Source organism: Odocoileus virginianus, chromosome 7 (assembly GCF_023699985.2).
Source record: "Odocoileus virginianus isolate 20LAN1187 ecotype Illinois chromosome 7, Ovbor_1.2, whole genome shotgun sequence".
In the NCBI taxonomy this organism is placed as follows: Eukaryota; Metazoa; Chordata; class Mammalia; order Artiodactyla; family Cervidae; genus Odocoileus; species Odocoileus virginianus.
In genome coordinates this window covers 83146877-83173689 of record NC_069680.1, presented here as the reverse complement: position 1 = coordinate 83173689, position 26813 = coordinate 83146877, and the positions used below count along the sequence as shown (strand labels likewise).

Below are 26813 nucleotides of genomic sequence, written 5' to 3'. Positions count from 1 at the left end.
TTTATTGTGATCCACACAGCCAAAGGCTTTGGCATAGTCAATAAAGCAGAAATAGATGTTTTTCTGGAACTCTCTTGCTTTTTTGATGATCCAGCAGATGTTGGCAATTTGATCTCTGGTTCCTCTGCCTTTTCTAAATCCAGCTTGAACATCTGGAAGTTCACAGTTCACGTATTGCCGAAACCTGGCTTGGAGAATTTTGAGCATTACTTTACTAGCGTGTGAGATGAGTGCAATTGTGCGGTAGCTTGAGCATTCTTTGGGATTGCCTTCCTTAGGGATGGAATGAAAACTGACCTTTTCCAGTCCTGTGGCTACTGCTGAGTTTTCCAGATTTGCTGGCATACTGAGTGCAGCACTTTCACAGCATCATCTTTCAGGATTTGAAATAGCTCAAATGGAATTCCATCACCTCCACTAGCTTTGTTCATAGTGATGCTTTCTAAGGCCCACTTGACTTCACATTCCAGGATGTCTGGCTCTAGGTGAGTGATCACACCATCATGATTATCTGGGTCGTGAAGATCTTTTTTGTACAGTTCTTCTGTGTTTTCTTGCCACCTCTTCTTAATATCTTCTGCTTTTGTTAGGTCCATACCATTTCTGTCCTTTATCAAGCCCATCTTTGCATGAAATGTTCCCTTGGTATCTCTAATTTTCTTGAAGAGATCTCTAGTCTTTCCCATTCTGTTGTTTTCCTCTATTTCTTTGCATTGATCTTTGCATTGATTATTTATCTTAATTGGAGGCTAATTATTTTACAATATTGTGGTGGTATTTGCCATATATTGACATGAATCAGCCATGGGTGTACATGTGTTCCCCATCCTGAACCCCCCTCCTATCTCCCTCCCCATCCCATCTCTCTGGATTGTCCCAGTGCACCAGCTTTGAGTGGTCAATTTGGGCACCATCAAACCTGGACTGGTCATCTACTTCACATTTGGTAATATACATGTTTCAATGCTATTCTCTCAAATCATTCCACCCTCACCTTCTCCCACAGAGTCCAAAAGTCTGTTCTTTATATCTGTGTCTCTTTTGCAATCTTGCATATAGGGTTGTCATTACTATCTTTCTAAATTTCATATATATCTATTAATATACTGTATTGGTGTTTTTCTTTCTGACTTACTTCACTCTATAAATAGGCTCCAGTTTCATCCACCTCATTAGAACTGACTCAAATGCATTCTTTTTAATAGCTGAGTAATATTCCATCATGTATATGTACCACAGCTTTCTTATACATTTGTCTGCTGATGGACATCTAGGTTGCTTCCATGTCCTGGCTATTGTAAACAGTGCTGTGATGAACATCGGGGTACACGTGTCTCTTTTGATTCTGGTTTCCTTGGTGTATATGCCCAGCAGTGGGATTGCTGGGTCACATGGCAGTTCTATTTCCAGTTTTTTAAGGAATCTCCACACTGTTCTCCATAGTGGCTGTACTAGTTTGCATTCCCACCAACAGTGTAAGAGGGTTTCCTTTTCTCCACAATCTCTCCAGCATTTACTGTTTGTAGACTTTTTGATGGCAGCCATTCTGACTGGCATGAGATGGTACCTCATTGCGGTTTTGATTTGCATTTCTCTGGTAATGAGTGATGTTGAGCATCTTTTCCTGTGTTTGTTAGCCATCTGTATGTCTTCTTTGGAGAAATGTCTGTTTAGTTTTCTGACCCATTTTTTGATTGGGTCGTTTATTTATCTGGTATTTACCTACATGAGCCTCTTGTATGTTTTTGAGATTGATTCTTTTGTCAGTTGTTTCATTTGCTATTATTTTCTCCCATTCTGAAGACTGACTTTTCACCTTGCTTATAGTTTCCTTTCTTGTGCAAAAGTTTTTAAGTTTAATTAGGTCCCATTTGTTTATTTTTTCTTTTATTTCCATCACTCTGGGAGGTGGGTCATAGAGGATCTTGCTGTGATCTAGGTTGGAGAGTGCTCTGCCTATGTTTCAGAGCTGGAAAGAACTTAAAATCACACCAAGCTTTTGATGAAGAAATTGAGACTCTGAGAAGCCAAGTCATATGTGTGCCCCCATTGAACATCCTGACCTAAAGTGGAGTTTTCTATGCAACTGAGAAAATTACATGGAGCTATACAAGTGATTGAGGGCATTATATCCCAGTTATTCAGTGTTTAATAAACCAATGAACACTATGGTACAAATTTCCAACCAATAGGAGGAATGAAAAGAGGAAATGGTCAGGGAGAATGAGAAGTTCTGGTTAAGAACCCTGTGGGTCTGCCCAGCTCTAAGCTGGAATCAAGATTGCTAGGAGAAATATCTACAACCTCAGATAAGCAGATAATACCACTTTAATGGCAGAAGGCAAAGAGGAACTAAAGAGTCTCTTGATGAAGGTGAAAGAGAAGAATGAAAAACCTGGCTTAAAACTCAACATTCAAAAAACTAAGATCATGGCATAAAGTCCCAACACTTCATGGCAAATAGATGGCGAAAAAGAGGAAACAGTGACAGACTTTATTTTTTGGGCTCCAGAATCACTGCAGACAGTGACTGCAGTCACAAAATTAAAAGACACTTGCTCCTTGGAAGAAAGGTTATGACAAAGATAGACAGCACATTGAAAAAGCAAATACATCACTTTGCTAACAAAGGTCTGAATAGTCAAGGCTATGGTTTTTCCAGCAGTCATGTATAGATGTGAGAGTTGGACCATAAAGAAGGCTGTGCACCGAAGAATTGATGCTTTCAAACTGTGGTGTTGGAGAAGACTCTTGAGAGTCCCTTGGACTGCAAGAAGATCAAACCCGTCAATCCTAAAGGAAATCAACACTGAATATTCACTGGAAGTCCACTGATGCTGAAGCTAAAGCTTTAATACTTTGGCCACCTGATGTGAAGAGCCAATTCTTTGGAAAAGACCTTGATGCTGGGCAAGACTGTGTGCAAGAGGAGAAGTGGGCCACAGTGGATGAGATGGTTGACTGACATCATTGACTCAATGGATATGAGTTTGAACAAAGTCAGAAAGATAGTGAAGGACAGGGAAGCCTGGCGTGCTGCAGTCCATGGAGTCGCAAAGAGTTGGACATGACTGAGCAACTAAACAACAAACAACCCCTAAGTAGCTGTGAGTCTTGGGAAATAATTCATCTTGAGGGATATGGATTTCCCCATCAGTTAGATGGGAGGAAGTATTGGGATTAAGGCCAATCTTGAGGTAGCTGTCACCTTCACAGGCAAGAGTGCTTTGTATCTCATACAAGTCTCTCTCCCCAATGCCCTTTTTTTTTTTTTTTTTGCTCCTATTCTTCGTTTTTCTTCATTTATAATTACAGGATTTTCAAGTTGTCTGACTCTTTTGTTGGCAGCTCTGTTCTCCTCATTCATGTTTCTCCTCTTTTATAGAAATAAGCCAAACCATCAAGCTAGGTCACTTGAATGACTAACAGAGAACAGAAATGGATTGGACAGATAATCAACTCTCACTTTCCCATTTTTCTGTGTCTGCCTACTCGGATGATGGTTAAATACAACAGGTTCCATTTCTTTTGAAAAGCCTTGAATTTGGTGTCCCTCACACTGAGGGCCTTCTAAAGTGCATTGTCTGTTTCCTTGACTTTAGGCTTAAAGCTGATTAATCCACCAATTCTTGAATGGTTTCCTTAAAAGCTCTCTGGTTCGGCAGATGCAAGGAATACTCACAAACCAAGAGCAACAGTACAATCATATTTCTTTACATGAACAACAAAAAAAATGTATTTCTATTCTGGGATGCATAGGCCAAAGGAGTAGAACAGAAAAACGTGGCTTCTTTATTTGTATTCTTAATTTGAATTTACACCACTATAGTACCATCCAATGGAAACAGCATGTGCCATGAACCTTCATTAATCGTTTGGGCTATCCAGGTTCTAAACTCTTATTCTAATGTTGGGAAAATTACGCACTGTGCCAGAGGCTAGCTAACTGTTCACCAAACTTTTTACTTTTTCTCCCAGGTGCTCAGCTATACAACATTCTCTTATGCACGTTTGAAATGTGTGCTCAGTGGCTTCCGTCTGGTATGACTCTTTGAGATCCCAGGAACTGTAGCCCTCCAGGCTCCTCTGTCTATGGGATTCTCCAGGCAAGAATACTGGAGTAGATTGCCATTTCCTACTCCAGGGAATCTTCCCAACCCAGGGATCAAACCAGCATCTCCTGTGTTGGCAGGAGGAGCCTTTAACAGTGTGCCACTTGGGAAGCCTCCTAACTAACCCTTCAATTCAAAGATCGGTTAAGTTTGCTGAAGATGCTATAAGCCACATAAAACTTGTGCTATAACTATAATTCAAATTCATCTCAGCGAACCTTAAAAGTTCTTCCCTTGAATTCCCGGAAAAAATGGAAAGCTCTCAAAAATAGGCAGTTCTATTGCATTATTGTACCCAGACACTTAATTTCTACCACCTTCTGTGGCATTTTCTGGCATTTGTGAAAAATATCAGGGAAATATTGCTTCTCTGTTCTTTAGAGTCTGATCATCACTCCCTTGGCCCAATAACCTTTTCCCAAATAAGCTGCCTAAATTAGATTCCTAGAATTTGTAAGGATGTACAAGAATTCTCTTTGGGTTATGGTTTTAAAATATGAAGTGAGAGCAATTTGCTCTTGGTGGAAACGTGCCCTTTGATCACTGTGAGGTTCTGGAAGGCATGGCCTGGCTGTCGTTTCCCTTCCCAGCACTGCCTGTGGCCCCTTCTTCCCAAACCACCCGGAAACCACCTGGTCACTTGACGCCTGCTTGTAATCACACCCGTTGTTCCTCCTCTCCGTTCTAACTGCAGCCCCTCCTCTGCTGAGCTGACCAGACCCCAGCTCTGACTCCAGCGCCCTTTCTCTGGCCCCCAGGCCCCCACGCACCATGCTGCTGTGACAGCCACCTGTCTGGGCAGTAATTATTTATCAGGGGCCTGTCTTCTAAGGGAGGCTTCAAGCTCCATAAGGCAGGACCTTTACTTCTCTACTCAGAGCACCTAACTTAGTGCTTGACATATAATCGGTGCTCAATAAATATCTCCCAAATGAGCTTTAAGCACTTTACAGGTGGCTCAGCAGTGAAGAATCTGCCTGCAGTGCAGGAGACTTGGGTTCAGTCTCTGGGTTGGGATGATCCCCAGGAGAAGGAAATAGTAACAGACTCCAGTACTGTTGCCTGGAAAATTCCATGGACAGAGGAGGCTGGCAAGCTACAGTCTATGGGGTCACAAAAGAGTCAGACACAACTTAGTGACTAAACAACAAAAATGAATATTAGACACGTATGTCCAACTAGTTATGTGATACACTCACTTGGATGAATCCAAGTGAATATTCAAAATGGGGCTCTTGATTGCATCCTCAAACCCCGAGTGCCACTCCTTATCTAGGCTTCTCAGTTTCAGTAAACGCACCAATGTCCATTGGGCTCTCAATCTAGAAAGCAGGGAGCATACTGAGTACCCCACCTTCCCTCACCCCAACATGCAGGCCTGTCCTCCACTTCTGAGCACCCCAGCACATCTCTGCCTCTGCCATCTTCTCTTGCTGGGGTGACTACAGGACACTCCTAGGTGGTCCCCGCTTTTCTCCTTTCATCCCCTCCAGTACATCTTCCACACAGCAACCAGAACAAGCTCTTCAGTCATTCCCATTTCCAGAACGTTCCATGGCTCCTCACTGTGCACAGAATACAAGGCAGCACCTCGCCCTGGCTGGGAGAAACCCCATGACCTCCCCCAACCCCGCCTCTCTGGTCACGGCATTCCTCCTGGGTTACTCTAACTCAGACATTCAGCGCTTCCCAATTCCTGGCCTAGAATATTCTTCGCCCTGTTCTCTTCCTCAGGACCCTTCCCTGAAGAGCCTCCTCACCTTCTGCACCGATTCTAGTCATAGAACCTTATTTACCTCCTTTCTACCATTCCTCAAGTTGTGATTGGTTTGCTCTTTTGTTCACTTATTTATTTGCCATGTCATGAAGGTAAGACTCAAGGTCACATGCCATTGCATCCTCAGCATCGGCATGCGGCCTGACACAGAGGGGCTGCTGTTGTAGAGAAAAGCATGTGTGAATGAAGGGCCACACAAAGAACCTGGGAGACGGGGCCACAGGGATGTCCGTGACGCGGATCCCTGGGTGATCACCACACACCTGCAGCGTCTGATTCATGGAAAAGCCAGAAGCACTCTTCAAAGATACAGGCAGACTCAGTGACCACAGAGCAGTAAGCATTCGTGTAGTGCCTGCAAGTGGGCTTCCCAGGGGGCTCATAGTAAAGAATCCACCTGCCAATGAAGGAGACATGGGTTTGCTCCCTGGATCGGGAAGATCCCCTGGAGATCGAAATGTCAACCCACTCCAGTATTCTTGCCTGGGATATTCCATGGACAGAAAAGCCTGGCGGGCTACAGTCCATAGGGTTCCAAAGGAGTCAGACACAGCTTAGCAACTAAACAACAACAACAGTGCCTGCGTAGACATGATCTCAGTTAAATCACACAACAACTGCATGAGGCAGTCACTCTTATTATCACCTTACAGACAATTTTTAACAAAACTCAGAGACTCACCCACAACAGACCATTGCATTTGTAACCCACAGAGCAGGTTCCATTTTGGGTCTGGCTGACTCCACACAGAGCCCCCACACCCATTCTGAGTTTTTCCCCAAATAAACCAAAGCTCTGACTTGCTACTCCTAAGGTTTACTCCAGACTGTACATTTAACCTGATTACTAATTCAGATGACTGGACTTTCTTTGTATCCAAATACATGATGAAATGTGGTTATAGCAAGCTCCCTAACTCATTCTCTAGGACAGGCATCCCACTCTTCCTTTTTAAGGGTGACTTCTTATGAAAGCTCTGCATGATACCTAACTCAAATGACCAATTTCCAACAACTTCCACAGTAAAGAGATTCTTACCTCGGAATTCCAGTCCTCTAAGTTGAAAGGTGACAAGGCCATTGCCAATTTCAATCAGGTGAACGAAAGCATTGAGGTAATCTGAAGCCAAAATAAAGCAATCTCCAGAGCTGTAGTTGCCCCACCGGCCAAGGATGAGGTCTCCACAGAGGGACTCCTGGAGCGCCCTTGTCAAGTGCTCGTAAAAGATGGAATTGAGGTTGTTGCCATCGCTCCCTGAAGACAGGACAAGAAAGAAGACGCCCAGTGAGTCCTGCTCCAACGTGCTCTCCCTGGGAGATGGGGAGCCCTAATCAAGGGGTGAATCAGACTCCTCAGACACTTCGCCCGTTGTGGGGGGCTCTGGGAGACCCTCCTATTTCTTCCCTCTCTGCTCTTTCTGGTCAATGTCATCTGCATAAATGGACTGAATTCCTGTCTAAACGAGACACCTGACAAATTCCTATCTCCAGCAGAGATCTCTTGCCTGGACTCTAGACCTGTCTACTTCCTTGTCTACTTAACATTTCGTGTATGTTTCCAATGTTTCTGCTCCACCCAGTGTGTTCAAGTCAGGCCCTGCCCCCCCAGTCCCGCCCCCAACCTGCTCTCAGCTGTCCAGCTGGCCACAACCTAGGCATCTTTCTTTCCACTTCGTCCCACCTAAGGCTCTCAGTTTCACATTCTTCAAGTATTTTTTGCACCTTCCTACTTTTTCCCATTCCCAGTACCCTTGCTTTATCCCAAGTTACACGGTTTTTCAGGTGGAGGACCACAATGGTCATGTGACTCACCTATGCGTCTTCACTAGGACACGCTTCCTCATCGATTCTCTACCCCCCCAGCCAGGATGAGCCTTTCAGACAAAAGGGGAATGTGTCACCCAGGGCCCTGCAGCCCATTTCTTAAAGAGGTTTGTGAGGGCTCTTAAGATAGAGACACAACTTCATAACATCACCTATAATAGGGTCCCATAAGTCATCCTCCTAGGAATAAGCGAGGACACCAGCCTGATCAAACCCAGGGTGTATAGTCACACCAGGGGCGCTGTGTGCTCTGCTCCCCACTTCAGTCTCCACCCTCACCTCTCACTCATCTCTTCCTCAATCTTCATGCTTAGCAATACAGAACTGCTCCCAGTTGAGTGACTCACTTGCCCCTTCCCACCCCGGGCCTTTGAAGAGACTAATCTTTCTGCCTGGTTTCCCTTCATTCTTCTCTGTCTTATTACCTCTACTAATCTTTAGACCTCTGTTCCATGGCCACTTCAGGGAAGCCTTCCTTGACCCCTTTGCCATGCCATGTTATAGGACATCAGGACGATGACCCTCTCTGCTTGAAAGCACTTGAAACAGTTGGAATTTGACTTTTTTTGTGTGTGTGTATATGTGTATATATGGTTATTTGATTAACCTCTGATTTCTCCAATGCACCCTGCAGTAGTGAGGGAAGACTGAATTTGTTTATTTTTGTATCTCAGTGCTGGCAGATTCTTAATATGCAGTAATGACTGACTAAACATCTGTTGAATAATAGATGACACCATAGATGATACAGCTTTGTTAACAGAAATTTTGCTTTTGAGAACATAATCCATTAAGTAACTCTAGGGTTTCACTGAGAAATAATTTACAGACAATAAATTGTATGTGTGTGTGTGTGTATAGTGTTAGTCACTTAATTGTGTCTGACTCTTTGTGACCCCATGGACTGTAGCCCACCAGGCTCCTCTGCCCATGGAATTCTCCAGGCAAGAATACTGGAGTGGGTTGTCATTTCCTTCTCTAGGGGATCTTCCTGACCCAGGGATTGAACCCAGGTATCCCTGCATTGCAGACAGATTCTTTACCATCTGAACTATAGGGAAGTTTTATATATATACACACATATATATTCTATAATTATTGATAGTATATACTGTGTAAACAGTGCATATATATGCATATATACATATATAACTATAGTCTACAATATAAATAATTATTGCTAGTATACATTTTTATATATTATATACGAGTATATAAGTTATTATATATCAATGCCACTTACTAACTTTAAGTTATATATGTATATAAAACTCAGATTTATTGAGGCATAATTTACAGAGAGCTAAATTTGCCCTTTTTAATGTCCAGTTCTGTGAATCTTAAAAAATGCTTATAGTCACATAACCGCCACTTAGAATGCTGCATTTGTGCTCCATCCATACTGAGGTATGCAGCAGTAGTTTGTTCTGTCTCATTTGTATGTGGTTACTACAGTTTGCTTAACCATTCAGTGGCTGAAGGTCCTTTGGGTTGTTTTCAGTATTGGTGAACATGAGTAAATCCACTCATGACATTCATGAACAGAAGTCTATAAGAACATGTTTTCATTTCTCTTGAGTCAGCCCCTAAGAGTGGCACTACCGTTCTCCAAAGTGGCTGGACCATTCTGCACCCCAGTCGCAGGGACTGAGAATTCTAGTTGTTCTGCATCCTTGCCAGGATTGCTGCTTGCTTGTTTGAACTTAGCCATTCAGATGGAGTGGATGAGGACATCAGGGGAAGAAAAAAGGAAGGATACAGCAAAGGAGATGGGGTGAGGGAACACCCTGCTTCCCAATAAAGGGCCAGTGTGTTTCAGGGGCGTGAAACTGGGGGTCCATGATGCGTTTCCTTTCATGTCCTGGCTGGGCTGACTCCTTTTACTCCCTCTGTCAGATCTCTCATGATGAAGACAGAATCTTTTTTGAGAAGACTGGGTAAACTGGGAAGTCCTCCTGGTCTGTGGTCCTGGGAGTGGAAGAAGTACTGGGAGGGGCTAGAAGGAAAGTTTGTCACCAGTGCTTTCACTTTAGGAGCATCTTTCCTCTGAGGAGTAAACTCTGCCTCCAGAAAGTCAGAGAAGCATAGAGTTGCCCCCAAAGAGAAGAGGCCTAAAGCAAAGCTCAAGGACCCCTTCTAGGCCAGCTTCTGGCATGGAGACAGAGATTCAAGAAGTTTGGAGATAAAGATCCTTGAAGATCTGAATGGAGCCTTCCTGCTCGGTACTCTTGGGAACTGGAGCATCACTGAGGGTGCAGGAAGGTGCAGACTGGCCCCAAATGCACCCACGTAAGGAACAGCACTGACCCACGGCTAAGAAATCTACAGGATAACACTATCAAACTATGGATATCAGGGCTAGGCATTCACGACAGTTAAAAGCCAAATTGAAATAGGTGCATTTATAACCTATTTATGATTAATGGAAAGAAACAAACTGTTCTATGGACTGAGTCCTGTCATGTCCTCTAATAAGGTATCATTATGCTTAATTTTCTATGCAGATTAAGCCTGCCTGACCTGCAGTGATATTCATTTTCTCTGATGAAGCAGCATGCATCCAGAGACACTAATTGGAGATTACTCCGAGTCTCTGGTACTTTTAAAGAAAAAACCTTAACAAGAGAATTAACTTTTGCTTAACTGTTCAAACTGTTTGATGTATGAATAAAACAATTTAAACCATGAAAAGTTGAGATCTTAGAACACACTGACCACACATCTGTATAATTAGACTAAAATGAGACAAAATTATGAACAACTAAAAGCACAATGTACTTATGAAACTGTCTATATGCCTAATGTCAATGGCCAGGCAAAATTAGAATCCCATGGCTCCACATTAGAGATGTTTACACTCCAACCACACCCCCTTCAAATTGGGCTGATACAAAGTTTAGCAAAAAATAAACCTGCCTCTCCAGATATTTTCAAGTTTCAAATTATGATTTCAAATTAATCATGTATATGCAATTCAAATGTAGCTAATAAGCAGGATACAATTCTTCCTAGACAACATTTTTGGCACAGAGGAGAGAGTGAGGTGGATTAAAAATAGAGATTGGCTTAAATTTGCATACTGATATGAGGGAAAAAAAGGTCAAATGCTTCAAAATGAAATAGACTATAGGAAGAAAAAAGTAACTTCCTGTTACTATGGCAGATAAATCTTTCCATAGATTAATGTTATACAAAGACTCTGAAGATATCCAGACCCTGGATCCTGGAATGACTGGCCTTTAAGGACATCATAATGCTAATTTTTTTTTTTTTTTTTTGCCAGAATACCAATACCAAGGTTTACTGCCTGTATTTGATGTTTAGCATATACTAACTAAAATGTTGTAACCAACAGTTATTCAATATTGAAAAGATATCTAATCAGTTCTAAATCATGGAAGAATCCATTTCTAAACCAAATCAGGATACTTGATCAGTTCTATTTGCACAGTTTTATTTCTACCATCAGTACATTTACCAAGACATTCACTGTCTCCACAATGATTAAAAAAAGTGAGTACTTAATTCCTATTTTTTGGATTGAAGGAATCCATCTACACAACAAAATAAATAGCTTAAAAGAGAGGCAGCGGACCTTTCTGGGCAGGGAGGCTCCAGTGGTTAAGACTAACACTTCCAACACAGGGGCATGGGTTCAATCCTTGCTTGGGGAACTCAGATCCCATGTGCTGCAAAGCCAAAATAAAATAAAATAAAATAAAACAATAAAAAAAGAGAGAAAGAGAAGGAAGATATCCTCTTACCTGGATCCTTTTCAATTTGGACCACCAGTCTTGTGTTGGAATTATCCACACGCCTTGTACTAGAAAGAGCCACAGAAGAGTAAGAGGTTGTGATTAGATCCCTGCAAATGAGAGCTGGCTCACAGAATCAGCTGTGTGGGTGGGAAATCCAGGGGAGATGGAGATCACATATTAGAGTTATTGTTTTACATTGACAAGGCTGAAGGAAGAGAGGGGTCAGAAGGGCGGGAAAAGTACAGAAAATACAGAGGGAAGAGATGTTTAGCACTTAGGTACAGGAGACAGACCTTTATCTTTATCAATTCTGAGTATCCAACCCACAAAATAAAAGCAAGCATTGAAATTGTCAATGGACTACCACTCGCTGACAGTACTTGAGAGCAGCACATACATAGCTATCTTGCTATTCAAATTGATTCCAGAACATTCTTGATAAGTAGTCCAGGTCTCCACCACTTGCTTTCAAGAGTTGGATGCATTCTTACAGACTTTTCTTAGGTTGAACCATAAGAATGAAGAACAGCTTTCTGCAGCTTAGGAAAAGGTGGATTGTCTGTAACCATGGTAACCAGTTGCCACCAGAACCAGTTTTAAACCTTTTCAGTTATGACAACTCACCTCAACCTACAGCTTTGGTAAGGCAGCCATTTCACAGTGGCTGCTTGCTTCTGAAAGTCAGCCAGCAAGGGACAGGCTCCGTGCAGACTTCTGAGGGTGACCAATCAGTAACAGTTTCCCCAAGAGACTGCCCTGCAGATGGTATCACCCCACTTCTGAATCTGAAACTCATCTGCCTTGAACTTCAGATGTCCCCCAAACCCTTTGTAAGTGCAACAGTCTGTTCTGCTTGGAGAGACGATGTTGGACTAGCCTTGACTTATTTCAGACATTGAGTGAGGGTCTTGTCATTCTTTGATGGATGAGATGTGAAACTGCCACCAACCACATGAAGCTAATGATATTCACCAGTTTACAGTTTATAAAAATGGAAATTTTGTTAGGGGAACCACTGACTGAAACTGCCCCATCCTGGCCAAACACAATAGTAACTACTTGCGTGAGCTATTTTATAATAGGAGATCCTAGTAAGGAATGCGGAACATCACCAACCAGAAGAACTCAGGTAGGTCAAAATGTCCTACCAACCTCCCAGAATCCTCCTTGCTAGCATCCATCTTGGCTGAGTGACGTGCACGCCACCAGGAAGGGCCCTGAGTCAGAATGACGGGCCAGAGAAAACCTGGAAACTAACTCCATGACCATAAAACCTGAGATGTGAGCCTCTTGGCAGAGCAGTCCTCCTGGGTTCCCTTACTCTGCTGCTCTCCACCTGGTGTCCCTTCCCAGTGAAGTCTCTTGCTTTGTCAGCCCATGTGTCTCCTTAGACAATTCATTTCTGAGTGTTAGACAAGAGCCCGCTCTTGGGCCCTGGAAAGCATCCCTCTTCCTACAAAAATCTCATAAGGCTAAACCTGTGCCATAAAGAAAGGGCTTTCACTAGAAATAGACCACTGAATGAAGGGGTTCCATACAGTTTGAACATAATGAGCATCTTATCTTTACCATACCTAGATATACCATGTTTCAGATATATGAGAACTATCTAGGCAGGATCCTGTTGGAGTTTTGTAGACTAGATGCTCCAGATGGGCTGTAGAGAAGGGATATTCTGTTACAGCTCGAAAAGGTCACATTGTTCTATTACTGCTTCCTTTTCCTTGCAAATACCATCAGATAGGCTTTGAAAATAAAAGAGCCCGGGTGGCAGAAAATAAAGCGAACAACAAAATTCTTTTCTAATGAAGGCCGTAATCCCATGTTGGCATAGTGAGTCCCTGAATGGAATTTTAATTTCACCTTAAGACCTAGGACAAATGGAATTTTCAGCAGCAGAATAAACAATTTTTAAAACGGGATTGAGCCAAAAGAAAGTCATTTACCAAACTCCTTAGGGAATTAAAACACCTTCTAAAACTATGTTAAATGAAAAGCTATCTGCAAAAGGCTTTGGATACAGAGGCTAAATTCTGATCAGCAGTAACTAATCCACGCTGCCTGTGTGCCCCCAGGGCCTCTGGCTCGCCACCAGACTCTCTAAGAAGGGCAAGTGTCAGCCTTACTGGGTATTCAAGGTTTTCTCCAGTGCTTTCCTCCTGTAAATTTGGTGCTTACCACTCAAAGGTGCTAATTAGCTCAGTAATTGGATTTCCGCCTTCACTGTCCTACTGCAGGAACATCGGTTCTGTTGCTCAGCGTGTGGTATGGTCAGTCGCTCAGTCATGTCCGACTCTCTGCGGCCCCATGGACTGTAGCCTGCCAGGCTCCTCTGTCCATGAGATTTTCTAGGCAGAGATACTGGAGTGGTTTGCCATTTCCTACTCCAGGGGTTCTTTCCCACCCACGGATCAAACCCTCATCTCTTGTCTCCGGCCCTAGCCAGCAGCTTCTTTACCACTCGCACCACCTGGTGGGGGCTTCCATCTCACCCGCCTAATCTCAGAGAGTTCAAAATGCCGGCGTGGTGAGATGCGTGCGCTCTTAGCACCTGCCTGGCAAAGTCAAGGCTCACTGCCTGTCACAGTGTCCCAAGGGCCACAAGCCAAGAGTCCAGTTACATGACAGGTCTTCCCAGAGAAGGTGACTCACTCTGAAGCATCTCTCCCTTATGTTAATACGGAATGCCAACAGCAAAGCTCATTTCCTCCCTTCAAGCTTTGCCTTCCTGCCTCCTCACCTAATTCCAGCACCTTGTCTCTTATGTGGCTTCAGCTGAGGAGCTGAAGTAATTTAATAGTAACTTAATTATACTGTTTCAAGTTCCGGTTTGACATAGACTATTTATGGGAGAGTGAGTGAAGTTGCTCAGTCGCGTCTGACTCTTTGTGACACCACGGACTATATAGCACACCGGGCTCCTCCATCCATGGAATTCTCCAGGCAAGAGTACTGGAGTGGGTCGCCATTTCCTTCTCCAGGAGATCGCCCTGACCCAGGGATCGAACCCAGGTCTCCTGCACTGGAGACAGACGCTTTACCATCTGAACCACCATGAAAGCCCATTTATGGGAGGAGAAGTCCTCATTTTTGACGAGGAAGTGTAACTGGCTGGAGTAAGAATTTTGACGGGCATCTGTTCATATGTAGAAAACAGGATGGATGGATTGTAGTTCTCTTCATGGGTCAGGACAGCATTAGAGAAATCTGGACAAAGAGAAGGCAGTCAGACACTAAACAGAAGGACACTGTCACATTTTAAGTTGAATATATGCACAAGTTTCATTTGGGTTAGTATTTTTTGATGATTTTTTGTGTTTATATTCATATGGGATATCGGTCTAAGGTTGTCTTTTCTTGTGATGACTTTGTCTGGGTTTGGTATCAGGGTAATACTGGCCCCACAGAATGATTTAAGAACTATTCCTTCCTCCACTCTTTTATGGGGAGATTTGAGAACTGATGGTAATTCTTCTTTAATCATTTTAGAGAATTTGAGAGTCAAGCTAACAGATTCTGGGCTTCTCTTAGCTGCGAGTTTTTTATTACCTACTAATTCCCTTTAATTGTTATAGGTTTACTCAGATTATCTATTTCTCTTTCAGTCAATTTTGGTAGTGTGTGTATTTCTATGAATTCTTCCAGTTTGGCTAGGTTATCTCATTTGTTGATACACAGTAGTTTATAGAATTCTCTTTCAATTATGTAATGTTGGTAGAAATGTTCTCAACTTTTAACTGTGATTTGAGTCATTTGAGTCTCTTTTTCTTGGTCATTCTTGGTAAAGGTTTGTCAATTTTGTCAATCTTTTCAACAAATCAATTTTTGGTGTAATTTATTCTTTCTATTGTTTTCCTATCCTCTATTTCATTTCTCATCATTTTAATTTGTATTATTTTGTTCTGTCTGCTTACTTTGGTTTAGCTGGCTCCTTTTTTTTCTAGTTTCTTAACATGGAAGACTAGCTTATTGATTTGAGATTTTTCTTTTTTTTTTTAATTTAGGCATTCACAGATATGAATTTCTCTCTGAGCACTGCTTTTGCTACATACCGTCAACTACAAATTGGCACTCACCATGGGCACTTGCCTGGTGGGCTACAGTCCATGGGGTCGCAAAGAGTCAAACACGACTGAGCAACGAAGCACATCTACCTCTACTAGGATTAAATCATGTGCTGCTGCAGCTGCTGACCTTCAACACCCCTTGAGAGGCCTTCCAGGTGGAGAACAGAGATGAGGCACTCTGTGATCTGAGGGAATAAAACTGGCAGGACAGGTCTTCAGATAGGTAGATATTTTTAGGAGCTGATTTTATGAGCCCAATTCTTGGTCTCCTCATATCTAGAAAAGCACTGCAATCCTTCATGGGATGGCTGTTTCTCATAGATGGTAACGATAACCCTATATGCAAGACAGAAAAAGAGACAAGATGTATAGAACAGACTTTTGGACTCTATTGGGAGAAGGCGAGGGTGGGATGATCTGAGAGAACAGCATCGAAACATGTATATTATCAAGCGTGAAACAGATCGCCAGTCCAGGTTGGATGCATGAGACAAGTGCTCAGGGGCTGGTGCACTGGGATGACCCAGAGGGATGGGATGGGATGGGGAGGGAGGTGGGAGGGGAGTTCAGGATGGGGAACACATGTAAATCCATGGCTGATTCATGTCAATGTATGGCAAAACCCACTACAATACTGTAAAGTAATTATCCTCCAACTAATAAAAATAAATGGAAAAAAAAAAGGAAGCTTCTGAAAAAAACATGTGCTTGTGTGCTTGATTGTATGTACACTTCCTTCACCAAAATCACATATATACTGTCCTTCTGCACTACATTAAAAAAATTACGTATTTTAATTGGAGGATAACTGCTTTACAATATTGTGTTGGTCTCTGCCACACGTCACCATGAACCAGCCATAGGTATACGTACGGCCCTCCCTCTTGAGCTTCCTTCTCGCCTCCCCCCACCCCTCTAGGCTGTCACAGAGCAGTGGTTTGAGCAAATTCCCACTATCTATTTTACATATGGTAATGTATATGTTTCAGTGTTACTCTCTGAGTTCATCCCACCCTCTCCTTCTCCCACCGTGTCCAGAAGTCTCTTCTCTATACCTGTGTCTCCACTGCTCTCCCACAAACAGGTTCATCAGTACCACCATTCTAGATTTCCTATATATGTGTTAATCTGCGATATTTGGAGCAGTTCTCAGAGGTATTTGCTGTCTCCTGGGCTGCAGTCCTCATTTTGCTCCCAGTACAACTTCACTTGCAAGTTTCATGTTGTGCTTTTTTAAAGTTGACAATACCGTATGTTTTAATATACTGTGCTCTCCTTTTCATTCACCACAAAATATTTTTTTAGTTTTCTCTTGTAATTTCTTTTTTGACTCATAGGTTGTTTAAGGTAACTTTATTTTATACATCTTTGGGAATTTTCTAGATTTCCTCTTGCTGTTAATTTCTAATTTCACTCCATTGTAGCTGGAGAACATATGTTATATAATTTCAATCCTTTTAGGTTTACTGAGGTTTGTTTTATGGCCTAAAACATGGTCTGTTCTGGAGAGTTGTTTCATGTGCCCCTGTCAAAAATGTTTTTTGAAAATCTTTTGCTTTGCAAAATACCCTGCCAAAAGGACAAAAAGACCAGGTACAGACTGTGGGGAAATATCTTCAAACCTCGTATCCAACAAAGTACAAGTGTTTATAAACCACTCTCAAACTTAACAGTGAGAGCAAAACAGAGACCCCAAAGCAAACAAAACCCTCACAAAGAATGCAAAAGAAAATGAACAAAGACATGAACACTTCTGTGAAGAGGACAGATTGACAACAAATAAACTCAGAAAAAGATGTTCAATATGATAAATCGTAAGAGAACCATAGGTTAAAACCACAATGAGGTATCACTATATACACCCAGCAGAATGACTAAAGTAAGAAATAGTGAAAATATCAACACACTGCCAAGGATATGCATAAACTAGATCTATTGCACATTGCTGGTGGGGATGTAAATGGTATCACTTCTCTGAAAAAAACGTATGGCAGTTTCTTTTTTAAAAAATTACCATTTTGTTGTGCAGTCACCAAGTTGTTTCCAACTCTGCGACCCTGTGAACTGTAGCATGCCAGATTACTCGGTCCTTCACTATCTCCTGGAGTTTGCTCAAACTCATGTCCATTAAGTTAGTGATGCTATCTAATCATCTCATCCTCTGCCACCCTCTTCTCCTTTTGCCTTCAATCTTTCCCAGCATCAGGGTCTTTTCCAATAAGTCAGTTCTTCACATCAGGTGGCCAAAGTATCGGAGCTTCAGCTTCAGCATCAGTCCTTCCAATGAAATTTCAGGGTTGATTTCCTTTAGGATTGACTGGTTTCATCTCTTTGCAGTCCAAGAGACTCAAGAGTCTTTTCCAGCATCATAATTCAAAAGGATCAATTCTCTGGCACTCAGCCTTCTTTAAGGTCCAACTCTCACATCGGTACCTGACTATTGGAAAAACCTAGACTTGACTTTACAGACCTATGTCGGCAAAGTGATGTCTCTGCTTTTTAATATGCTGTCTAGTGAGCATATGAACCATATGAGCATAACTACCATATGAGCTAGCAATTATATTCCTGGGCAGTTATGCCAGAGAAGTAAAGACTTATATTCACCCAAAACCCCACAGACCAATGTCCCTAGCAACTTTATTCATAAAAGCCAAAATCTGGAAGCAACCCAGATGCCCCTCTGCTGTTCAGTCACTAAGTTGTATCCAACTCTTTGCAACCCCATGAATTGCAGCAAGCCAGGCTTCCCTGTCCTTCACTATTGCTCCTTGGAAGAAAAGCTATGACAAACCTAGAGAGCATATTAAAAAGCAGAGACAACATTTTGCCAACAAAGTTCCGTATAGTCAAAGCTATAGTCATGTACCGGAGTCATGTACAGATGTGAGTTGGACCAAAAGAAGGTGTCCTTGAATGAGTGAGTTGCTAAGCAGACTGTCGTTTCCATTCTATGAGATGTGCTGTGCTGCACTTGGTCGCTCAGTCGTGTCTGACTCTTTGAGACCCCGTGGACTGTAGCCCGCCAGGCTCCTCTGTCCGTGGGATTCTCCCAGCAAGAATACTGGAGAGGGTTGCCATGCCATCCTCCAGGGGTTCTTCCTAACGCAGGGATCAAACCCAGGTGTCCTGCATTGCAGGCAAATTCTTTACTTTCTGAGCCACCAGGGAAGCCCATACTATGAGATACCGCTTAGCAATTACAGTTATTGACATACCATGATCTGTATGAATCTTCAGTGAACTACAGTTGAGTGAAACCAATCCCATGAAGTTAATTGTAATAGCATTCCATTCATATAAAATTCTTGAAATAACAAAATTAGAGAACAGATCAATGGTTATAGGAGTTAAGAATCAGCGAGCTGCAGAAAGGAAGAGTGTGTTCTGAATATAAAAGGGCAGCACCAGAGATCTCTGTGCGGGTAGAGACGGTCAATATCTCGACTGGACCAACACTGATTTCCCAGTGATAGTGATGCAAGATGTTAACACATGTAAATTGAATAAAAGGTATATGGGGAGATCTCTTTTTAATATTTCTTTCAATCCCATGTGAATTTATACTTTAGCTTTAAAAAAAAAGTTTAATTTAAAACATCTCCATACACATGTATATGTATAGCTGAGTCCTTTGTTCTTCACCTGAAACTATCACAACATTGTTAATTGGTTATATCCCAATACAAAATGAAAAACTTTTTTTAAAAAAGTGATACATTAAAAAAAAAAACCCATAGCTAGTAGCAAGCCTGAATTCTGTGACTATAATGCATTCATGCATGATTCTCATCTCTCACCTTAACTTGCTTGCATTGCAAATTAGGATCACTTCTATTGTTTCAGTCAGAAAAATCCAAGACTCTCCAACATTTCAACTACAGGATATGAAGTCCAACTATTCATTCACTGGGAAGTCATAAATATTTAGGGGATGAAAGTGTTTCTGCAAATGCAACTAATCAAAACAGTAATAAAAAATTCTAGTTGCATGTGGTTGGGCCTAAATGGGGAACTGAATAGATGGAGATGCAAAAGATTATAAGGGATTCCTAAGTATTAAATGATCAGGGTGCTGCTGCTTTTGTTTCCCAAGAGTAACATGACTGACTTAAGGTTTTGACTTCTGGGTACAACAGCCTCCTGGTAAAAAGAGGCCCAATTTGACAGTGTTTTATTTAGAGTTCTGGATGATATTTCTCCTGGGGATGAAGACACATTTATTTCTTTATTAGTGACCACTGGTATGTACAGAATTTGGATCAAGGTGAGCACACAGAAAAAAGAAATGCCAACCGTTGGCAATGAGATTGCAGGATTCTGCAGTGACACGCCTGATGGATTACCTCTGGACCCTCCTGTTTTCATAGCCACTCGTCTCAAGAGAGAGAGCAAATCCAGAAGACACACTCTCCAAACGTGAAGTCTGTTAAGACACAGTGCTGTTTTGTCCTCAAGGGACGTGGCACTTAATAAAATCACACCAGCTCCTTTTTCCACTGAGATGGACTTCATTTTTCCTTTGTTATTTCATTCACTCCTAATATATAACATTTTACCTCACCCATGCTCAATCTTCAAACCTCTTACAAAACCAAGTTCAACGAAAATGGTGCTTCTAATTCTATAATCACCATGAGACACCTTGCCAAATCAGTTACACTGACCAAAATGATAAATAAAGGTGTCATATGTAGGCTTGTGGGGCTTCTCCGGCAGTTCATCAGTAAAGAATTCTCCTGCCATGTAGGAGACTTGGGTTCAATTCTGGTGGGAAAGATCCTCTGGAGTAGGAAATGGCAACCTGCTCCAGCATCCTTGCCTAGGAAACTCCATGGACAGAGGAGACTGGTGGGCTACAGTCCATGGGGTTGCAAAGAGTCAGACGTAACTTACTGACTAAACAACAATAATAACAATGCAGGCTTGACCTCTCATGCTTGCATTTGCAGTGATGGTGTACCTTACGAAAAATAATTTGGCCTGGAAACATTATACAAAAACAATAAGGCAGGAACCTAAGAATGAGACTGAAATTTTAAGTTGGTAAATCTGATTTCTGTTTGTAACTTGGCTTATGATTTATTAAATTACTTGAGAGACGTAAAAGAAAGACTCCCATAATTTTTCTGACCTTCAGTTTTCTGAGTGCATAAAATGGCAGCTAAAAAACAGCACTTTTGATATGAAACTAAAATACAGAGACCTTTTTCTGACTGCCTACTGCAAAATTAAACAAAGAATCACTTAACCTTGTAACAGGTCTATTACCCAAGGGAATGAGGAGTGACAATGGATAAATAGGAAATGGTTTTTATATCACTGCATCGGTACATCTGGGTATAGGTTTCTTTTATGGGGGAAAAAAAGAACAGTAATTTTTTAACCCTAATATGTTTTTTTTTTTCAAATTTGATTTTAAATACTAAAATTGTATTGAATCCTGGCTCTGAGAGCACAGGCATCATAGACAACAGGAAATGAGATTATTCACCTCCTCCAATTGTCCTCCACCTCCCCAGCTTTTCCCCCAGGCGGTGTCTTTGACAAAAACGAGGAAAATCTCCTTAGAAGGCTTTGTCCCAGATAACTTTAACTAGAAAGCTCCTGTTCTATCATTGTGGATGACTCTTAAAATTAGAGATTTTTAAAAATTTTGTTCTCTACTCAAACAACACTTGCTGTATTGTTCAGAAGCTCCAACACGTTGGCCACCTGATGAGAACAGCCGACTCACTGGAAAAGACCCTGATGCTGGGAAAGACTGAAAGCAAAAGGAGAAGGGGATGACAGAGGATGAGATGGTTAGATAGCATCACTGACTCAATGGACATGAATTTGAGCAAACTCCAGGAGATAATAGAGGACAGAGGATCCTGGCATGCTATAGTATATGGTATCGCAAAGAATCAGACACTACTTAGCTACTGAACAACAAAAATAATACAGAGTTCTTTAAAATCCACTAAGAACTTTCTCTCCTTTCTTCCTCTCAAACCTCAAAGTATTCCCCTCTCCAAAGCTTTCCCAGTCTCTAGGAAATTAAGGTCCAAGCACACAAACACCAAAATATGTAACTTAATTAGACAATACAAAACAGAAAAAGAATATAATACATTAAATTGCCATTATTCTTATCAGGTAACATTTTTACTAATTCTCACATATGGGATTATTTTTCCATTATTGGTCATTTTTCATTTAAACCAGCTTGATGGGGAGTATTCATCTACTTAATTGTGTTTACAGAGAGAGAGAGAGAAACGTGGTTACTGAGACATGAAAGAGCATTATAAACCCTACGGAGTGGTAATGATGGCAGAATGCTTTCAAAGTGACAAGAAAAAAAGAGCATGGCTTCCTATGTTCACATAATGCATTAATTTCATTAATCAGCCAATTGTATCATAAACCCCGAAAGAGCAACCATATGTGAAGTCTGGGACAGGTCTTAGCCTTCAATAAAGAGGGACTAAAGTCAGTCTTGGAAGTATGCTCAGAGTATTGTGAATGATAAATGTTGCCTGCCATGTCAGCAGACAAAAGATGCTGCAGCCATCACGCCATGCATTAGAACCACCCAACCGTGCACCCTGCGGCTTTCCATGGCCCAGTGGTAGACAATCCATCTACCAATGCAGGAAACGCAGGTTTGGTCCCTGGGTCAGGAAGATCCCCTGGAGAAGGGAATGGCGACCCACTCCAGTATTCTTGCCTGGAGAATCCCATGGACAGAGGAACGTGATGGGCCACAGTCCATGGAATTGCAAAAGAGTTGGACATGACTTAGCAAGTAAACAACAAAAAACAACAATGGTTCACCCTGCGGGGACTCAGGATGGGAAAACACGGGATGCTGGCTCCAGATAGCTGAGGTGTGTCAAAGGAACCATTTCAGTGAGCCCAGACTCTTGCATCTGCCCATACATAGAAAAGTGCTAAATTCCTTGAGATGGCTGATTTTCTTTAATTAACAGTAATCATTTGATGCTCTGGGACCACCTGGTCTATGTTGCAAAACTATATACCCTGATTCCTCCCTTACCTCTTCTGAGAAGTTCCTCAGAGCTTTTGAGAGGCTGTCTCCGGGGCTTGCAGGCTTCAGCAAGTCCTTGGAATAAAACATAATCCTCAACTTTTTGGCTGTGCTTTCTTTTCAGTTGACATTTACGAAATTAAAGAGCCTTCTGCCCGTGCCCCTCATGACTGCAATGTTAAAGATTGAGTTTGAACCTAGAGCTTCAAATGCAAAAGTCCCCCAGGATCCAGAGCGGCCATCCCTTAGCCAACTGCTGGGACAGTGTGGCCAGTAGCATGTCTGCCTGATCACAGAGAAGGACTCTGAAAGGGCTTAGGGTTCGTGGCATTGGGGAGTGAGCCCTCAACTGTGCAAATACCTCCATCTGCCCAATAAATCTCGTGAGCCAGCAACACTCAAGCCCTGCAGTAAAAAGGTCTGAGAGGCAAAAGCTGGGGACTTCGGCCTTCCTTTGTTTAGAATCAATCCATTCCATCTCCAACACATGCCTAAAAGCAGGAAAAGCTGCCAGGCCTCAGAAGGGCTCTGCCTGCACACTGCTAGGCTGACACTCCCTGCAGACTCAGACGCACAGCCTTGCTCCTGGGTGCCCTTGATACGTCGGCTCAGCAGCACCAGACCGCCGGGGAGCAGGTGGGCAGGTGGAGGCCTTCCCGCAGGCGCCCAGTCAACTTCACTGTTCCACACCTTCCAGATTCTCTAACTGCTCAGCAGGGTGGAACAGGACTCTGGGTAAAAGTATGCACAGCAGCACAATGAATAATAAGCTCAAACCTGTGCTATTTGAGAAATTCAACGCTCTGGAGTTCCTCAAAAGCATCCTCCTTATGGAATTCGTTTGCATAATTGCTCATCACCACACCTGAAGTGTCAAACCTTACCCCTGGGTACATGTATGCAAGCTTTCTCATCCATTGGCAAAACAGCCGGATGGGGCCAAGTTCATCATTTAGTGTCTCAGACAACAGCATTCAGACACAGAAACTGGGATTCCGATTGAGAAAATCCAAGAGAGAGAAGAGATGTGTAAATTCTGATAAGACACTGGATGTATCAGACAGAGTTTGGAAAAGGCTCAGACTCCTTTCTGCCAGTCCACCCTTCCCTGCAATTCTAGAGTAGATTCACAGACTTAAGGGCTAAAGATCTTACCTTTGTGCTGTCATTCCCCTAAATGAAATGGTGAGGGAAAGATCCTTTTGATTAAAGCTATTACTTGCTTTTATTATGAGTGTTCAGATTTCAGGTGATAGGAAACCCAACTGGAAATGGCTTAAGAAAAATCTGAAATGCGTTGACTCACATAGCTGAAAGGTCAATGGAGCCCAGCTGGACTCAGGGGCTAGAGTGGATGGTGTCATCAGGAATCATTCTTCTGATTGATTCCTCAGCCCAGCCTGTTTGCTGTGTTTTCAGGTCAGTTCACACCTCATGGGGACAAAAAGGCTGTCAGAAGCATTAAGCTTTCATTCTACACCACCAAGTCCAGTGGGAAATAGGATTCTCCTCTCCTGCAGGCTTGGCACACCCTAAAGTCCCAGAGCTCACTCAGACCAGGCAGAAACAATCCATCTCCAGGACTCCGAGTTTCACACCTTGTTTTTCTATTGTCTTTTTGGCCACAGTCTCACTTGTTCATCTGTTTCTTGCTTACCTGTGACCTGAAGTCCAGGACACTATTTATGCAGAACTAGGTTCTACAAATTGGAATGAAACATGAGTCAGGATACATGTCCACAGACTCAGCTCATGTGTCCCCAGGAACCTGGCTGAGATTTAGTGATACTAAACTCGGAGCTCCTCTGGCTCTTCAGTCCATCTTGACACCTCCAGTTCATTATACGTAACTGAGAATGTTTATTGCTGGCTTATCTTCACTTCTATCACTTTTGGAAAGTTCGAGACTTAGTCCAGTTTCCCACTCTGCCTGTCCTTGTAAGTCCCAGGATGCACTGCCTCCCCAGACATGGCTTAAACCATGCTAATCCCAAAACACGCCTCATTTATCAACAGACACCCATATGAAACCTCAAAGTGACTCTCAAGCATTTTTAAACGGCTCAAAACACCCAGATGTCTATACGCATCAGACTTTGAATCCCTTCTAGGGAGAGGATTCCCAAAGACCTATCATTAGCTCCCAATAAAAGTGAGGGTGTTTCCTTATTCCTTTCACAAGCCTATCAAGTTACTGGAGGCTCCAGAAAGCTAAGGGCACTGAAGGCTGCAGACAGGAATTTCTCAAATTGCCTGTTTAAAAAGAAAATTGCATCTGAATTAATTAGTTTGACTCCCTTTCTGGGAAATTAGAAGACACTTGATCCTTGGACCTCTGGAGAAGGAAACAGCAACAGCAACCCACTTCAGTATTCTTGCCTGGGAAATGGACAGAGGAGCCTGACAGGCTACAGTCTATGGGGTCACAAGAGTTGGACTTGCTCCTTGGAAGAAAAGTTATGACCAACCTAGACAGCATATTAAAAAGCAGAGACATCACTTTGCCGACAAAGGCCCATGTAGTCAAAGCTGTGGTTTTGCCAGTGGCCATGTATGGATGTGAGAGTTGGACCATAAAGGAGGCTCACACCGAAGAATTGATGCTTTTGAAATGTGGTGTTGGAGAAGACTCTTGAGAGTCCCTTGGACTGCAAGGAGGTCAAACCAGTCCATCCTAAAGGAAATCAATCCTGAATATTCATTAAAAGGACTGATGTTGAAGCTGCAGCTTCAATACTTTGGCCACTTGATGCGAAGAGCCAATTCACTGGAAAAGACCTTGATGCTGGGAAACAGTGAAAGATTGAGGACAGGAGAAGAAGAGGGGGACAGAGGATGAGATGGTTGGATGGCATCACTGACTTAACAGACATGAGTTTGAGTAAACTCTGGGAGATAATGAAGGGACAGGGAAGCCTGGTGTGCTGCAGTCCATGGGGTCACAAACAGTCAGACGACTGAGTGACTGAACAACCATCCTTTCTGGGCTTGATCTTTTATTCAGGATCTCAGGTGAACTCCTGAGGGTCCTTCAGGCTTCAATCCTGCTCTGAAGTCACATCTGCCCACTTGGCAGGGTCTGGAACCAGTGCGCCCCAGTGCCTCACATCATTGGTGGTTCTGGGTCTCCCAGCGGGAGAGGCTCCCATTACTGGTCTGGCAGTCCTGGAGGCAGCAGGCTATACCCAAGGGGGTGCCCCTTCACCTTCCTGCGTGGGATCCAGGGCTCCTGAGAATCAGGCAGAACTGCAGTTCCTGAGCATGGCCTCCGGAAGGACCACTGAAGCGCCCAGCTCAGGGATGCAAGAGCATCACAAGGTCCCCGTGGAAACAGGGAACGATGAACCCCTCAGCGATGGTCCAGATCTGGCCAGGTGGCCACTCACCACCTCTCATGCAGCCTGAGGACGGGGCTCCAAGCCCCTGAGCTGCGAGGCTCCAGTGGTCCAGTCATCAGTGAGACCACTCAGAGGATGATCCTAAGAGAGGCCTTGGGCAAGTCGGGCTTTTCCCGTGGCTCAGTGGTAAAGAATTCGCTTGCAGTGTAGGAGCTGCAGGAGACGTGGGTTCAATCCCTGGGTTGCCGAGATCCCCTGGAGGAGGGCATGGCAATCCACTCCAATATTCTTGCCTGGCCATTCTCATGGACAGAGGGGCCCGCTGGGCTACAGTCCATGGGGTCACGGAGAGCCAGACACGACTGAAGCAAATGAGCAAGCACGCACTTGGGCAAGTCGTGTTCTGACTCGGGTCAGTTTGGACCTGCCTGAGGGCAGAGGAGAGGTGTGGGCCCCACATCCGCTTCTGTGGAGGTGACAGGCGACACAGCCACCAACTTCTGCAGCACCCGGGGCTGACCCCGCGGGGCGGGGCCGCACAGGGCTCCCCTGGGGACCCAGAGAAGGCCTTTCAGAGAAGGGAGACCCAGAGAAGGCCTTCCTGGAATGAGGCCCATGGGACCCCAGCCTCGGCTGCAGCCCCCTTCCCATATAGACAGGCTCTTGGGACCACACCTCTGGAGTCAAGAGCAAATGCTTCAGTTGGCAGTCACTGGCTTTAGTTTGGGGTTTCTTGCTGTTGTTTGTTTGTCTGCTTTTTGTTTTTGGTGTGGAAGCCATTTTGAGAAACTTTATGACATAATGGGAAATGCACAGGGCCTGAAATAAGGCCAGGCCTGGGTTAATATCTTGGTTTGGCCACTGACTTGTTCTGTGACCTTGGGCAAGTTATTTCACTGCC

General features: G+C 43.2%; 1 protein-coding gene across 5 annotated transcripts in view; it reads right to left on the bottom strand.

Annotated features, from left to right (window-relative positions):
• Window positions 1–26813, bottom strand: part of PCNX2 (pecanex 2) — a 296271-nt gene that overhangs the window by 62360 nt on the left and 207098 nt on the right. For all 5 annotated transcript variants that reach the window (XM_070471076.1, XM_070471078.1, XM_070471079.1 and 2 more), the window contains 2 exons: window positions 11478–11536; window positions 6929–7144 (listed from right to left, as the gene is read on the bottom strand). In XM_070471076.1, the coding sequence (XP_070327177.1) occupies window positions 6929–7144; window positions 11478–11536 (275 nt within the window). The remainder of the gene's footprint in view (window positions 1–6928; window positions 7145–11477; window positions 11537–26813) is intronic.